This window comes from Ambystoma mexicanum, chromosome 9 (genome assembly GCF_040938575.1).
Source record: "Ambystoma mexicanum isolate Mex_15411 chromosome 9, UKY_AmexF1_1, whole genome shotgun sequence".
Lineage (NCBI taxonomy): Eukaryota > Metazoa > Chordata > Amphibia > Caudata > Ambystomatidae > Ambystoma > Ambystoma mexicanum.
In genome coordinates, this window is record NC_090931.1 from 1,220,204,684 (window position 1) to 1,220,222,241 (window position 17,558).

The following is a 17,558-nucleotide window of genomic DNA, read 5'->3' on the forward strand; positions in this document are numbered from 1 at the left end:
ACACACTTTGTGGTTTGGCAATTCTAATATGGTAAATATTTACAATATCTATGTGGTACCACAGTTAACTCTTGACTCCTTTAAAATGCGCCAACTGCTGACAGTTTCACTGGCATACAAGTCAAATAGCAATGTGAATCAACATCAGACATAGGAAAGAAGACAAGTTAGGTTAAACAATGGCAGAATAGTACTTCATGCAAATTAACAAGGGGGGTCCTGGGAGTCTCTCTAGCAGATGTTAGTCCTGGTTACGAGAGTCTTACCCAGATTCTTTAGCTCACTAGCTTTCACAGAGGAGAAATAGCCAAAACATTTCAGTCTTCCCCCAAAAAAGGGGAAGAGCTGCACTGCCAGGTGTCCCACATGGACTCCTGGGCAGAAAACAAAACAGAACATACAGGATAAGGGACTACAGGACAGAGACATGGAGGCCATGCTCCTCCAATGCATTTCTAGCATCAGAGAGGGCCATCCAGGCTTGGAGGCATTAGAAAATTGTGTTCAGAGAGTTGGAATCAGTATTGTAGTTACCTGAGAAGGGACGAAGGATTTGGGTATCGTCCGCGTAGTTCGTGTAGGAGATACCCAAACAGTCTAGGAGGTTGAAGAGGGCTTTTGTAAAGATGGTGTATAGCCTGGGTGAGACGCAGGGGCCTTGGGGGACACCACACGAAACTAGGGCTGGGGAGGCTGATGGTGAGAAGACTCTCATTGTTCATTTGGACAGCACGGATTCAATCCAGGTAATTGCTGTGGGTGAGAAATGGGCTGCTGAGGCAAGATGATGTGTAAGGAGAGCATGGCATCGCAGTAAGACAGACACAAGTGATCACAGTTCAAGGGTGTTTATTAAACTGTAAAATAGGTGAGATAAACACCGAATCTAACCCTAAATCTAAGACGGGAGCAAGCTACGACCATCAAATAATAATACAGTCCTAGTGGAGTCTAGTCAAATAAAAAGGGCCTATACTAAAATAAAACATTGCCAATCCTTACCGCTATGCTACAAAATAGTGTGGGGTCATGTTTCACAAGAAAAGAAAGAAGTGTTCACAAAATGATAAATCGGGATGTTATGGCAGGGGTCTCTCTTTACCACATTTTCTAGCAGGGGACACGGTGTGACTCTTGAGCACAGCACACACCTGGGCTTCTCTGGCACAAGCTCACAGTTCCTTTCATCAGGTCCTTATGTGCCCAAGTCTCTTCTCATGCAAGGTCTCTTGCTTCAGAGGGCCTGATATGTCAAAAATTACAAAACAAAAGTTCCTTCTGTTAAACCTCACGTAGGATGATTATTCTCCAGCCTTGGAACCCCCTCAGCCGGGCTCCGTTCCTCCACTTTCAGCGTTAGCCTCTCGAAGTGCTCGTCAAATGAAACAGAGGCTTCCGATGGGCAATCGCGTCTCGCTGGGTCACTGTTATTCTTTGGCAAGTGCATGCTTTCAAATATCACAGTTCGTACAGCGTTTCCCTGGGCTGGGTGCAAAAGCCAGTTTCACAATTTGCTCAGTCGGGTTCACACTTTGCACAGGTCACAATTTCTACAACGTGTCAAGGACTTTTGATTGTACAAGGGGTTTGGCTTGACCCTTTTATGACCACCTTGACACCTTACGCCGGACTTCTGTATGGCCTCTTGGTACTTGTAGTTTTACTATTTTCCAATTCAATACTTTCCTTGTTGAGGAGAGGGGTACCAGCCAGAGACATTCGAATGAGCGCCCACGTGGCACCGGACCACTCCATCTCTGGTACCAAGTTCGTTCACAAAGACCTGTGTCTCTTAATCTTCTTAATCTTGCCACTGCAACCTTGAGTCTAACATAGTCAGGGCCACTATCAGTTCTTCTGACTCACCGGTTGTGCTGAACTCATTGGCGTTTTCTTTTGCCGCTGGAGTCAAGGATGGTACCACAACGGCAACCACGTTTCCCCCGCTCTGGCTATCAGTGCGGGAGGGTTCCATGTACCACTGACATCCGTCACACCATTCGTCAGCTGTGATTCCCGGTCTTCTGCTTCTTTTGTTGGAGGCTTCACGGGTCTGGGTTGATAAGGGCAAGGGTAACTCCCTTCTTGATGTCCATTCAGGTCTCGCCGCCTTTCTCCTCCGTTTGAACTGCTGTCCTGGAATAGCTGATTCCTTGTGTGTTCGGCCTTGCTCAGAGTGTGCACTTGTGCTCTGACTTTTATCCCAGTGGGGAAGGGAAAGGCAGGCAGGTGTGTGTAGTTGTCTGCAATTGCCTGACCCTTGTGTTGGGACATAGCAGGTAAACGGCTCTGGTATTAGTCTGTTGTCATTCACGGTGTGAGAAAGTGTTCGTGTTGGAAAAGGGGGTCAGAAGGTAGAGTTTCTAAGTAGCCTACTGGGATGGATGGGGAAAAGGTGTCATAAGGAAGGGGAAACTGCGTCTCACCCTTCAGTGTCCCACTTCCACTCCCCAAAGACCCCCCCGCCCCCCATCCAGGTGATCCTCTCACACTGGTCCACCCCCAGGAACTGGATCCAATAGAGATGGCCATGTCCTGGCCACCTGAGTGACAGATCTCCGGGAACTAGTGGTTGAGACACCTTAAGTTTTCTCACAGATGGAAAAGGATTTTGTGATCCACCAGGTGGAAGGGACGAGAGGTCAAGCAGGAATAGGAGGAGGAGGAGGAGGGCAAGTTTGCCTTTAAGTTCATCCATCTGTATTTTTAGGTCTAGAAGTGCAGTTTCCGTTCCATGACCTGGACTTGGTGAAAACCAAACAAGATTGTAGGTTTCAAGGTGCTTTTGAATCTGCAAGCATGCAGCTCTATCCAGAATTTTGATTAAGAAGGGGACAGTTGTGATGAGGCGATAGTTGGTAGGGATGTTCGGGTCCAGTGTCGGCTTCTTGAGGAGCGGGAGGACCCACGCGTCTTAGGTTGGTAGGCACAGTGTCAGTGGTAAATGAAGTATTGATACGTGAGGCAATGAAAGGGGATAGCTCCACCACGCAGTTTTTGATGACAGAGGCAGGACAAATATTGCCTTGGCATTTGGAAGGTTTTAGGCCTTTGATGATTTTAGTTACTTCAAGGTGTGATACCTGGTGAATTCAAACAGATGGGTGGCATAGTCAGGTGACACTGGGGTTTGAGTTAGAGGTGTTCCGCTGGCCATATTTGTTTTGTTTTGCTGAAAGGTTTGTTTGGATTGAGGAGATTTTGTCCAGTAGTGCATTCTGGATATTTGCACACCAGGTGCTGTCTTTGAGGCAGCTGTCTGGCGGGGCAACTGGTGTCTCGAGTTCACACAATATTTCTCACAAGTGCCCGACTGGGCAATTGACAATTGTCAATTCTCTCATTGAAGGATACCTTTTTGGCTTGGAGTATAGCCCGTTTATGTGTTCTGAGTAGGGTGGTAAAGTATTTTTTGTTATTGACTGAGGGATCCTTTTTCCAGATCACCTCAGCTGCTCGTTTGGTGGAGCAAATAGTTTCGAGATTAGGGGTGGGCCACTTTATCAATGGCTGGAAGGAGTGAATGGTTGTAGAAGTCTACCATTGCTGTAGTTTCATTAGACGATGGTTGGAAGTCTGAGAGGCTTCCGGAGTGAGAGCATGTTGGCCGGTGTGATGTTCCGGGCAGGTCTTGTGAAAGTGGCTGGTAAAAGCGGTGCCGCCTGTGTAGGACTGCATAAAGGGATTGAGAAGGAGATCACGTTATGGCCTGACCATGGACATGGTGAATTAGGGAGGATCTTGATGTTGGTGTTGCATTCTACAAGCCAATCTAGGGTGCAGCCTGTTTTGAAGTGAAACCAAATCTATTTAGTAGGAAGAAAACAAAATCTTGTAAGAGAGGTGCAATAAAAATGAAAATAAGAATTAGTCAATGCCACAGACCGTTGAGATTGGCAGAAACATCCCCCACCCGCAAGAAGTAATCAATGATCTCAAAGGCAACCCCACGAAGAACGAAAAACATCAACAATCGGAACGTACCAAGATTGGTTCGAATGTAACGACCAACCAATGACAATACTCTTGCCATGGTCTGCAGTACACTCAATTAAATATTTACTAAGACTGAATATCAAAGTAGTACTGTGTTAACAATGGTAACATGCACACCTGTGTGCACAAACTAACATGCAACCTTACCAATAAAATCGCATTGAGGACGTCATTGTTTAATGGTGACTCTTCGGCCCCTCTGTGTTTGCGAATCTTTTTCTTTGCACTGTGAACCATATTTGTAACCGATAGCTTGTGTATTGGAACAGGAGCTGGCTCAGTCAACTTAGACAAAGCATGGCTTATATCAACCGCATCTATGAAAAATAAAATAAATGTTGGTCATAAAAAAGTCCCACAAACGTGAAAACATATCTCAGTTTAAGAAATAACTACTTCGACTGACACTGCTACTCTGGAGCTGTGTTGTCATCCAGTAAGTTACACAACACAAGATATAAATGAAAAAAAGATATTGGAATTAAAAGAGATACAAAGAAAAGTTTCTTACAGTTGACAAAAATTGTACATTTGGTGCCCTGGTGACAGCAAGCTTTTCAGCATAGTAAAAGAAATCAAATGTAATGCATGATTAGAGAAATTATAAAGCAAACTGAATTGCCTCTTGACCCTAATAACATGCTACTATTTCCAAAATAAATTGTACTAATTGTATTGACCTCTGAAGGATGCAAAGATGACTCGGACCACTCAAGACTCACAGTGGCAATCAGGTTCCACATATATCTCTTTATAGCAGGAGCATTAAATCCGAGTTATCCTACTGGTGAAGTGCATGCAGAGGTTTGTAAAGTTGTCTTTAAATGATAGACGCAAACAGCCTAATGAAATCAGGTCCCACCTTTTCCATTCTCTTCAAAAGCTGACCGTCCCAGTATTTCATCAGTCGATTCTTTCCGACGGCAAAGCTTGAAAAATTCAGTAAGGAAATCGCCTGAAAGAAGATCAGTCAATGTTTTATTCTAACACAGCCACAAATTAGAAGAGAACATTCTCACAACTGGCTCACAGTTCTTTCCACACAGAATATTTTGGTGGTCAAGTCAGTATAAAAAAGGTATCCCAACAAATATTTCCCTTTGCTGGATCACATTTTTTTTCCACCACCACACATGGGTCTATGAAGGCATGAAAACATTCGAAGTGAGAAAATCTCTTCCAGAACGTGTGTTGGAGGCTCTGCTCTTGGGTAGTTATTGTCAGAAAAGTGCATATATGAAAACCAAGAACTACAATTTTTACCTAACAAGCATTGTTGATTATCGGCTTTTCTGAGTCTGACAGACCAATGGGGTGCTTGAACAGGATCTAGATCACTAAATCACAAAAAAATGAAAATTAGTTGTCATTTCCATACAAGCCAGTTAACTTAAAGCAATGATACATTTTTGTTAAACTACACACCAGATGGAATAACAAACAATGACATAATATAATTTGTAAGGTTCTTTCTAGTTGCGGTCTTGTTGCTGGTTCAAGCTGGGTTTAAGCCAAAGCAGAGTAGCTTGATAGTTTTGACCAGTCAGTCATGAGAAGCTTATTTCTATAAAGGAACCGATTGAGAATTCAAAGCCTAGAGACATTTGTAGAAGAACATGCAACATAATCTAGTCTGTTAGGACGGTTGAAAGGCGAATAGAAAGATTGTAACCCCCAGCCCACATGGGGCCTTGTTAAGCAGAGGTTACATATACACATAGTAACACCAATAGGGGAGAATAGAAGGAAGGGATAAAGACAAACCCACTAGGTTTTTAATATTTAAGTTAATTTAATGATTGGGGGTCCCCCTCGGCAGGCTGCAAAGATGTGTTATCCTGTAAGCACTGGCTGCATGTCCAGGACAGTCAGCAGCAATCAGGTTGCCTCTACGTGCCCAGTGGCCAGATGGGGCAGGCATTGTAGCAGGAGCAAGGCTTGCCGCTGAGCCAGGAGAGGAAACAACAAGGCCACAGCATCCGACACTTTAATTTGAGCAAAGCACCACTGGAGAGAAAATAAATCAGTACACTGTCACAGAGGAAATTGGTCTGGCCCCTGAATATGTGTAAACACACCACCATCGTTCTAGACCATTCACTACGATTCTCTGGAGTGATCTTCTTTGTTACAGTACTTGCATTGGAACTATGCGAAAAGCAAATTGTGTTCTCTGGTGCCTTAGTCAGGTCTAACATATTAGGTTGGATGACTTTACAATAAAATATATTGGCACTAGTTGCAAAGAGGGCAGGATTTGGGGGAAGGGCAAGGAGGGAGGTGTACTAAAGCGGAGTTCTACCACGTTCTCATGGGATGATCGTCCCATATCCCATAAATTGCTTCCTCTTCCATGCGATCCTACCCCTGTGTACCACCCCCAAGGGGTCTATTGTACTGTGGACGCACTGCCCTGGCACCATGGGAAAGGTCTCCCCCTTGGGTAGATGGAACAACATCTACAGATTTGTCACATTCCTTTCCCCGTATGCTGCTGGTTTCTCCATCTCCCAGTGGAAAATCAGGGAAGTAATTAAGCTATTAAAAACAAGAAATGTTATTGTTACATCACAATTTGACATACTCAACGTGACAGAGAAACGTATAAAGCAAAACGTGTCCTTACAATTTTGCAAAACGGTCTTATTGATAGAAAGTCCACATTAGCTTTCTAGTGTTCAACGAGAAAGCAATAAGGTTGGAGATCAAGAAACCAGAAAATAATTCTGGGGTTGCCATCTTTTCGGAGACTCATCCATGTGAGAGGGGAGTGGTCAGTAACTAACTGGAACTTCTGACCGGAAAGATAGTACTTCAAGTACCCCACAGCCAACTTTATGGCCTCCAGTTCGATTGTAGCATAATATTTTTCTCGAGGGAAGAGCTTCCTAATTATGTATAACACAGGATACATTTTTTTGCAAAGTTGGGTAACTTCAAAACAGGTTCACTACAAAGAATATGTTTTAGAGTGTTAAAGCAGGCCTTATCATTTTCATTCCCTTACGTTTTATGGGCTCTGCGTTTCTTAACTTGTCGGTGAGACAGGAGATGGAGGAATAATTCGGTATAAACCACCTATAGTAACCTACCAGGCCAAGAAAGGCTCTCAAGTCCCGTTAATTTTTGATACCATGGTTTCTTGCACCAATCTGACTTTTTCGGTTTGCTGCACTAGCCAGATTACAACAAAAGACCAAAAATAACTGCTTAACGGCAGACTGAGCAAGATGGAATCTTTTGAGGTTAGCGGTAAGACCGGCTTTACTTAGTGCTCTGGTAACTTCATGAAGATGAAATAAGTGTGCTTCCCAAGTTTTACTATGAATGACAATCTCATCTAAGTAAGCTCTGCAAAAACTGGAAAATGGGTTGAGGATCTGATCTATTAGTCTGTGAAAGGTTGCGGGTGCCCCGTGGAGACCAAACGTTAGGACTTTAAATTGAAACAGACCGACAGGAGTGTAAAGAGCTGTCTTCTACCTGTCTTATGGGTTCACTTTTACCTGCCAATGGCCCTTGGTTAGATCAATCGTGGAGAGATAAATGGCATATCCCAGTCGATCAATTAGGTCATCTATCCTAGGCATGAGATAAATGTTGAATTGGGATAGCGTGTTCAACTTCTGTAAGTTGATACAAAACCGCCACGATCGATGCAGTTTAGCTACTACGACCTTTGGCGAAGACCAGGTACTCTGTGATGGTTCTATTATGTCGGAAGCCAACATCTTTTCCACTTCCTGACGGACTATTTCTCTGAGAGCCTCAGGCATTCTATAAGGTTTTCAATTAACAACCTTATCAGGAGGTGAACGGATATAGTGGTAAAATATGTTTACTCTTCACCGTCAAAGATGCCCGGAAACTGTTCTAAAAGATTGAGGATGCCATGTCTTCTATCAGGTGAGAGATCAGCAGGAAATACATTCAGCTAGAAGACTGGCCATCACTACATAAGGGGTTTTAACAGGATATTGCCTAACATTTTTTAAAAGGTTTATATGATAAATTTGAGTGTTAGCCCTCTATCTGTGTGAGACATGATAACTGCAGGGTCCAGTTTGTTCAATACACTTATAGGGTCCATGACAACGGGATAACATCCTATGCTCCGAGGTGGGAAGGAGCACTAATACCTTCTGACTGATAGAAAAGCAATGGGTAACTAACTGCCTTTCGGTCATAGATGGCTTTTTGGTGTTCTTTGGATTTGCTAATATATGAATGTACTATAGATCAGACTACCGCCTTGTGCTCTTTTATACGTTGGGTGGCCTGGGATAGGGGCAATATGGCTTCTTCCTGATCTTCCCACATTTCTCTTAGCATATCGAGAATATCTCTGGGTTCACACCCATAGAGGAGGTTAAACAATGAGAACGGCAGGGAGGCCTGTAGAGTTTTTTTTACCAGCAAATAGGGCCAGAGGTGGACGGGGAACCAAACGAGGCCCTGGAAATACATTTTAAAGTGGCCCCATATTACACATTTTCAGTAAGCCCAACCCTTTTATGATATTTATTTTTATATGAGAACATTTGAAAATAAAATAGGTTATGACACAAAAGAGGCCGATGGTGCAGAGGCCTAGAGGGAAATCTCCAGATTTCTCTATGGGCCAGTCCACCCCTGAATAGGGGGCTATGGTATCATCTTGTCTTTCTTTTTCAGACTTTTATTCGGTTTTAAAGACCTTCAAGTCAATACATGCATTTTAAAATGACATCATAATTCATTTGATTAGAAAGAAAAGAAGAAAAAGAAAGACCATAAAAGACATGTTTAAAAGAATTTCTCATAACCTCAAATTAGCAGTTAGTTTCGATTAAAATTAGACAGTAGTTAGTTGATAAATATACTTTGTTCTTAGCAGCCATGACCTATGAACAAAACAAGCAGTGGCAAAGACTACAGTAGGATGAAAAGTGTCTTAGCAACTGAATCGCTGCGCAAGTGTCTCTTATCCCTGCCTCCTTTATCAATGGAATCAGGTATTTGTATCTAAAATGCACCGTCTTTACACAAAACAACAAGAAATGTTATAGAGTCTCTTTTGCTAATCCATACATGGAGCACAGATCATTCTTCCTTCCTTTCAAAGAGAGCGCAAAATCAGCTACAGGAAGAATACCTATTCTCAGATGCAGATGCAAGGATTTTTCAAATGCCAGATGAATCGTATCCAAATAATCCTTGCGCATAGCACATTCGATATAACAAGGGCCCATTTTAAACATCAGCGCATCTGCCTTCAGTTGATCATGCGCTTTTAGTCCTGCCTGTGCCTTAATTACCATCTTTGTGTTGCTACACATATTCTGTGGGGCATCACATATACTAGTGCCTCCCAGGATGTGAAGAGATATTTTTACATGGCGAAGCCACTCTATTGATTTCCCACCATCCAAGGACATGAGATGGCACAAGGCCTTGCAGGGCATCTCCCACCCTGCCTGTTTCCATAATCTCATCCAAAAATGGACTGGCTCAAGACCAGCCTGCATACCCACGGGCATGGCACAAGTCCCATAAAACAAAAGCAGAGGGAGCGTTAATTGGGAGAAAAGCCTGTTTTTTCAGGAATTTTTTGTTCATTGATGGAAAGTTTGGCAGTGTTGGCGTGACTCCAAATTTCCGCCCCATACACTGCCGCTGGAATAAATGTCCAAGGCAGGGGAGATTGCACCACGCCCATGACTACCATGGAAGGCCTTAATTGACCCACAATATTTTTCTAAGGTGGCAGCAGCACGGACCACTTGGGCAACCCAACCTTAAGATTCCTGGATTCTTACTCCAAGATAATCAAATATTGCTTAACTTGGTCGAGCTGTACTCCATCTACCTTTAACACAAGTTGCCTCGATTTAGAAAAGCGCGGTTTGAAAACAAGAACCTTAGATTTTTCTATACTCAAACTCAATTGCAAATCCTTGCATTTGGATGCAAAGATTTTCACAGCTTTATCCAGACCTTGAGGCGTTGTTGCAAGAACGACCGCATTATCCGCATAGAATAATGCAAGGTATTTGTCCTCTGCCATCTTGGGGCAATCCCGGCACCCCTCTAACAGTGCATCAATTATTTCTTGGAAGTACAAATTTAACAAAATGATTGCCAGGGCACAACCCTGTTTTAACCCCTTTGTAATCCCAAATGCACTTGTTTCCTCACCCCTCAGGTCATAGCGGATAGATGCACTATTTTGGGAGTACAATACCTTAATTATCTCAACCCACTCTAATGGGGCGTTACGTAAGATCAAAAGATTCCGAAGTGTTTCCCTCAAAAAAGAATCAAAGGCAGTACGAAGATCAAGGAAGGCAGCCTATGATTTCATTCCCTTTAAAACAGCATATTTCTGTACCAGTAAATAAAGAATAAAACATTGATCCAAAGTGCCTCTGTTCTTTCTAAAACCCGCTTGAAGGTCACTAATGATTACACTTATATAGACCCAGTCCTGGAGATATGCAAGAATGATTTTACCAAAAAGCTTACCAGCACTATCTAAAAGAGATATAGGGTGGTAGTTCGTCGGGAGACTTCTACTACCTTTCTTGTACAGGTGAATTATCGTAGCTCTGCGCCACGAATTAGGAATGATACCTTGCCTAATAATGACATTAAACACCCTACACAATACAGGGCCCCAAACAACCATCTCTTTGCTAAACAAGACACCTGGAATCAGATCAGGCACTGCAGTTTTGCCTCTCTTCTGTGATCTAATTAAACATACCACATCCTCTAATTTGATGTGTAAATGATCAACAGTTGACGCATCATCATGGGTGCCAATTGGGGTAAAAGAATCCATAGTGTGCAAGCTACCATATAATTTGGCAAAATGCTGGGACCAATCGTCAGCGCTAATACAACAATCAAGGATCCACTCCCCCTTCAGGTTAACGTCTGTTACCAATTGCCAGGACTGCCTATTGTTCTTCGATTCTAGAGCATCAAACAGGGCTCTCCATTTGCCTTGCATATACTCATTCTTCTTAAGCAGTAGGACTTTTTTTATAGTTGGACCTTAACTGACAAAGCTCTTGCATGTCGATCAGCTCTTTAGCTCCGGCACATGCCACAATTCTCTTTTTGGCCTCCCGCCACTCAGCATCATACCAACTATTTACAGCAGGTGCTCTCTCCTTAATCACTCTTTGGTGCTGAGATGTGTGGGAGCACATTGGTTTTCAATTCACCAAAGAACTTCAAAATAACATAATTGGCGCCGGGGTCACAGATGGTCTCAATATTTGAAAGTATTAAGTTATAAATTACAGATTTGGCATTGCGATCCAACAACTTCTCCATTCTTAGAGATTTACGAGCGTGCCCATTTATTGACAAGATTGGTTATACTTGGGATCATGGTTACAGAACCGCCCCCCCCCCTTTCGGCAAAACTAGCCATCAACGGGTGGTGATCACTTTCCAGCCTAGCCTGGATTTCAAAATCCTCCACCCTTGACCACTCTGTACCCACAATAAAAATCTAATCTTTTAGTGATGACTATTGTGTCCATTAAAGGTTGTCTTCGCAGGAAACGCCCATTACATGCTTGCAGATGTAAATAAAATAAAATAGAAGCAAATTCTGTGGCATGCCGGTGCACTCTTGAAGGAGGGTCTGCTTTCAAATCCGGGTTCTCCCAGTCTAAATCCTGGTCCTCCCATATACCCACCAATAATTCAAGAGGTACAATTTGGAAGTTGAGATCACCTACCAAAAGAGTTACTTTCTTTTTTTCTTGGTTCATATACTCAGTGTTAAAATGTTATTAACACAGATAAGTGTCCCCAGGCCCTCATCAGCTGATGGCCCATTGTAGATATTAAAAAGCTGAAACACTTCATCCTCCTTCGTTTCTATAAGCAAAAATTGCAAATCCTTGGAACCTGTTGGGCGGGACTCTTGCCTTCCATCCCAGACTGACATCCACCCATACCATCAAACCTCCCCTTGGTCTTTCTCTGGGGCCTTGCAGGAACGTGGAATTATTTAAACTCCTGCAGAGGAATATCCTCCAGTGCCCATGTCTCCTATAGGGCTATTACATTAAACTTGCGTACATAGAAGCACCAAACCTCTTCCTCTACTAGTCGGAATAAGCCAGCTATATTCCATGATATTAAACTAAAACACCCTTTCCCTTGTGGTTTGCAGTTAGTCCCCCTCGCCAGTTAGTCAACGGCCTCAAGGTTACCTGGCGGACTCCCCCGCAACACAGGATATATCCCTCACATGCATCTCGTAATCACAATTGGAAGCCATATTAGGAAGGGTAGGTCCTACCCCATTCTGACATAAGATCTCTGGGAATTTCAGAATAACTCTGGTTTTACTCAATGAGTAAGTTCTCTGGTCGATCCTCAACCGTCCTTCCACCAAATTCCATGATCGTACAAACACTTGTATATAATTAAAATTTGAATTCGGGATGCAACCTCTCTGACAAATGTCCTCATAAATAATCGAGAGGCACTCTTTTATATGCTGAAACAAATGTGTACATTTATTTTTCAAACTCTCCTGATCCTCATAACTGCTTACCGGAAGGCGCGAGACGTTGAGCATAACAACTGAAGGACAAACCTCATTTGCTAAGCCATAAATACCACTCCTAGGGGGTCTACTATTTTGGGACTTGTGAGGGAGATCAGGTTCGGACCTGTCCGCGGAGGTTGTGGGGTTTCTTCTGGCAGTTTATGCGGGTGTTGCTCAAAGTCTGGGCCCCTAAATTGCCTGAAATGCCCCACCCCTATGAGTTTATTTTACTTCCCACCACCTCAGGTATGTGGATCATAGGCTTAGCCTGCTGAGCCTTCACTTCCCCGGTGCACAACTACATCCATTCTCTACTGCTTTCTTAATGCCCAAATCTGTCACCATAGCTATAATTTCCCTAATTTCCTGCGTTATTTCCTCAAGCCCCTTCTCCAACCGAGCATTGAGGAAATCTTTCAGCTCAGCTACTATAACTCCCACTAAAGAATTCCTACCACAGTGCTGTCCATTTACGTTAAAGCTGGTGGATTCTAGTGGGGACTGAGTCTAATCTTCATTCTGGAGGTCAGCAGGATGTAATTTAGGTGGCATGGGCTTCGGTACCTTGTCAAACAAGCCTAATTTCCCTTTTCCATTCACCAATTCCTTACCCTTTGCTGCACCGCTGTTCTTACGTATAGCTGTCCTCTTAACTATGTTAATCATTAGAGCCTTTGGCAGAGGGAGAGGCGGTTCCACAGACTGATCAGTCTTGTCAAAATTGGCAATATTATCAAGAGGTTCATATCGACTTGCTAGTGGGACTGAAGTGAAAGACCTTCAAGTTCCAGGCAACTTGCTTAGTTCTCCAACATCTTTTTCTATCAATTTATTAGGCATGCTAATGTTGGACGCATCATCCACACTTACTGAGCAACACATTTCCACATACAATATAGGGATGGCAACATCACACGCTGTACCATGATTATATATGTCCACAATATTCGCCCCCCTCCCTCCCTGGACCATAACATTGTTCTCAACAGGGAATAGGTAATTCCTCCCCTTTCTTGTCCTTCGACCTGTGGAACCTTGAATGGTGCCAGCAAGTCCTCCCTAGGGGACATCTTTTTCTACCTGCTGGACGGGTTTTCTTTGGGAACTGGGTGATGATCACAAAATGTTAATCAAATCCATATCCCCAACAACAACCACGCAAGTTAGACTTAAGGGTCGGAGCCACTTGGGCTTTAATGATTTGGCGAATAACACACCTTATGGTTTTTCTTCCCCTTTCCTTTAACACCAATGCCCTCAATATCATTTATATCAAGTAACAGATCCTTAATTTCAGAGATCATTAAGTTGACCTCCTTAATGGAGTCTAACATCTTTGAAATTTTATTTTTAGTTACTCCTAGGGCAGTAGGCCCTTCAGCTTTCCTCTAAACCATTAAGCTGATGCTTAAATGTGCAAACTGTGCAAACCAAGCAGGCTAAACAAGCTGTGCAAACTTGCAAGCTGTTCAAACTAAGCAGGCTAAACAAGCTGTGCAAACTGGCAGAATTGATATTAAAACCTTAAAGTTTAAAACATAAGGTTTACAAAAGATATAATCACAAAAAAGGGAAAAATACAATCAGAATAAAAACATCAAGATTTAAAACTTGTAAAATGAGCACGCTACAGGTCTTTAACCAACTTTAAAACAGCTTATATTTGGCAATGTTTCCCTATCCCCAGTCCAAAAACTGGCCACACAAACAGCTGCCAAGTATAACCGCGACCCTGTGGGTTTGCAGGAACGAAGAACGCCTGACTGGCTTTTAAGGCAACCAAAGTCCACTTCGCTCCCTGCACCTCGCCTCACCCTGGGTCCTTGCCACAGCACCGCACTGATCCACATTTCCCGTCTCACAGACCACTGTCTGCAGGTCAAAAATCCTACTTGCAGATCTGGGAGGTCTGTATAGTTATTTTCCTCTAGAACAGTACCGTGGGGCAGAAGGGCTGGACAGGGCAATGGTGGACAGCTGGATAACAGTAGGATGTGACAGTAATAGCTTCTCTTTCTTTGCCCCTCATCACCCCTCCGACTTGTAACGGGGGGATATGGCAATAAAGACTCCCAGGTCACTAGCACTGGGCGAAAACTATCCACTCCTAGTATCACTGCTGCTCTGCTTCTATTTTTGACTTTATCCCCAGCTCCTTTTGTGCCACTCCTCAGCGTTTGTACCATGCAAAACAAGCCTATTCACAGACCACGGTAATAACAGGCTATCACCGTAGCCAAATCACAGCAACTTCGGACGTATAGGCCTCCCTCGTCGCGAACACCTGCGGCACAAACACTGTGCCCTTCCATCGCCGCAGGCTTCATCTCGTCATAATTCCTCCCATTGGCTTCCACCAACTTCTTAAGGACAGTCTGTCTTCAATGTTTAACTAAATCGTTCTACTAACCCTATCAGTTTGTGGATGCTACACAGAATTTGAGGTTTTCGATCTGTAGAACTTGTTTTACTTCGGCCATGTGCCAGCTCATGAAAGTGGTTCCGTGATCGGTCAAAAATTCTTTAGGAAATCCTTCCCTGGACAAGAAAGGTATAAGATGTTTGAGGCTCTGTTGTGTAGTGTTGGATCTCATTGGGAAGGCCGCTGGATATCTTGTGTTATAATCGACTATCACTAAGCTATAACGATTTCACAAATTGAAAGGTTCCAGAGCACCAACAATGTCCATTCCTATTCTTGAAAAAGGGACATCAATAACGGGGAGAGGTTATAAGGGAACTGGACGGGGAGAATGTGAGAGAGTGTCAGGAAAGGAAGAAGGCGATGGATATGGCAGGGGAAATGTGCACAAAATACACAGTAAACAACCTTGAATATAACAACGTGCATTCAATACCCAAGACTCGTGTATACCACTATAAGAAAAGGAATGTAGGGTAAGCACTTAGAACCTCCTTATGACTGAAGGGAAAGTCGGCAAACTCCTTACCCACTATGCTATTACAGATACTGACAGCGCCAAGCCCACGTAGAGGGCAAGCAGGGACAGAATCTGTAAGCTGACACTCTAGACGGTACTGGATAAGGAATTTGGAAACAATACTCACAAGGACTGGAATTACCACATGAATGCCAGTACTCACGAAGACCGGAAAGACCACTTGGATGTCCGTATACACGAGGACCGGAAAGACCACTCAAAAGTCAGTACTAACCCACAACCCTGTAAATCAAACAAGAACCCAGAAGGCAGTAAAGGCAAAGAGTCAGGATGACTAAATACCTAAACCCAAGTCAAGAGGCAAGAAGGAATAGTACAGTGTGGAAAACAAAAGATAATCACACAGGAGCTAGTTACAACAGCTTCCCACACCTAATAATAAAATAGGAAATAAATGTAAAAGTGTAAAGGAAAACATGGCATGGATCCCAATAGAAGGCAAGGATCAGGAGCAGTGAAAACGATTTCAAAAGGGAAACTTTCCCACCCATCCAAGGTGAAAAGGCAGGAAACTAAACCTGTAAAGGAAAGATTAATGCAACAAGTCTTTCAGTAGCAAAGGGCAATTTCTAGGAAACAGTGAACACAGTCAATTGGGCTACAGCAAAAGGAAAGCTCAGAGAAAGGCTGCCTGCAGACAGAGAAAGGGAAAAAGGGATTTCCAAAAGGCAGAAATCAATTAGGCATACAAATACGAATTCCAGGTCAAGGAACAAGAAACACTAACTAGAACTGGGCACAAAAACTAGGAACCAGGAACAAGGGACCAGTCACGACAGGAACGCTGCAACAATGACCAGCGCTGGACTGAAGCAAACTGAGGCTTTTAAAGCTGCTTAACGAGCACACCCCTCAGGCGTGTCGCCTGCTGCACCTGCAGCCACAGGTGTTGCCTATCCTCCACCCAGCCTTGTCCTGCAAGGGAGGAGGTGAGGCAGTGAGCCAGGCATTCTGGGAAGCATAGTCATTTGATTAAAGTAGCAGTAGCATGCTGGCTGCTAAAAACCTGGAATGGATCCGGAAGGGAAGTAATTTGGGAAATAAGGTTTTAGCGCTCCCAATTCATCAGGACACTGTAGCATAAGGTTCGGAGGAAATGTCCAGTAGGGAAGAAACCCCAAAACATGCCCCCAAGTGGCGGGAACGGGAGCGAAGGGAGCGAGCCGTGACACAGAGTCTTCTGATGTAGTGGGCAAGTCAGGATGCCATTTTTAACTTGAGCATATACTCCTGGACAGTACAACCAGCTTGATGTTTGGCTCTGGGTTTTGGCAGTTCCCAAATGCCCAGCCGTAAGATGTGCATGCGTAATTTCTAGAACCATGCTTCTACAATTTGACAGCGGGTGTCCCTGCGGGACCAGTATCGCCTCTATATAGCAAACCATGTCTAATGAAAAAGAATGTACCCTCCCTTGCTCTTCCTTCTTCCTCAGAGATAACGTTGAGGTAGGCCTCCGCTAACACTGGGTCATTACGTTGTGTGAAAGCCCAGCCAGGGACGATTTCAGTTTCATCTTCACCAATAGGGGTCTTTACTACCTCATGACTTGTTCCTGGTTCTAGGTCTGCCTCCCCAAAGCCTTTGGTGCCTCTGTCAGTGTCTTCGTTCTCAGTTATTTGTACTACCTTGGGGAACAGCTTTCTCTAAAATTCCTTGAGCTATTTTGTCCCCTGTCTTGATGTGGCACATTTGTTTGCCATTATTTTGTATTTTGTATTAATGTCTTAACATCACCTCTAAAATCTAGGTCTAGAACGTCAGCCATCAGGTCTAGGCCAGACTGCCATGCCAACCCTGACTTTGAGCCTATCCTGATGTAAGTCCCAGAACAAGGAATTAAGACAGTCTGTTGGTATCAAATGGCTTCAGGGTTATTTCTCTACAACTGGAGAAATCAAAGCCAATTGATTCCTTATTGGCTACTGAAGGGTTACTAGCGCACTCACTAAGTCGGGTGAAGCTAAGGATCCCACAGTTTTTGTAAACCAGGTCAGATCCCAACTCTAACACCATATGTAAGGATGCAGAAGTAAGGCTCA

General features: G+C 43.6%; 1 protein-coding gene across 2 annotated transcripts in view; it reads right to left on the bottom strand.

Moving 5' to 3' along the window:
* RAB3GAP1 (RAB3 GTPase activating protein catalytic subunit 1) overlaps window positions 1-17,558 on the bottom strand; it is a 1,600,561-nt gene that overhangs the window by 781,337 nt on the left and 801,666 nt on the right. For both annotated transcript variants that reach the window (XM_069616562.1, XM_069616561.1), the window contains exons 11-13: window positions 5,260-5,333; window positions 4,859-4,951; window positions 4,144-4,313 (exon numbers count right to left, since the gene is read on the bottom strand). In XM_069616562.1, coding sequence (XP_069472663.1) covers window positions 4,144-4,313; window positions 4,859-4,951; window positions 5,260-5,333 — 337 coding nt within the window. The remainder of the gene's footprint in view (window positions 1-4,143; window positions 4,314-4,858; window positions 4,952-5,259; window positions 5,334-17,558) is intronic.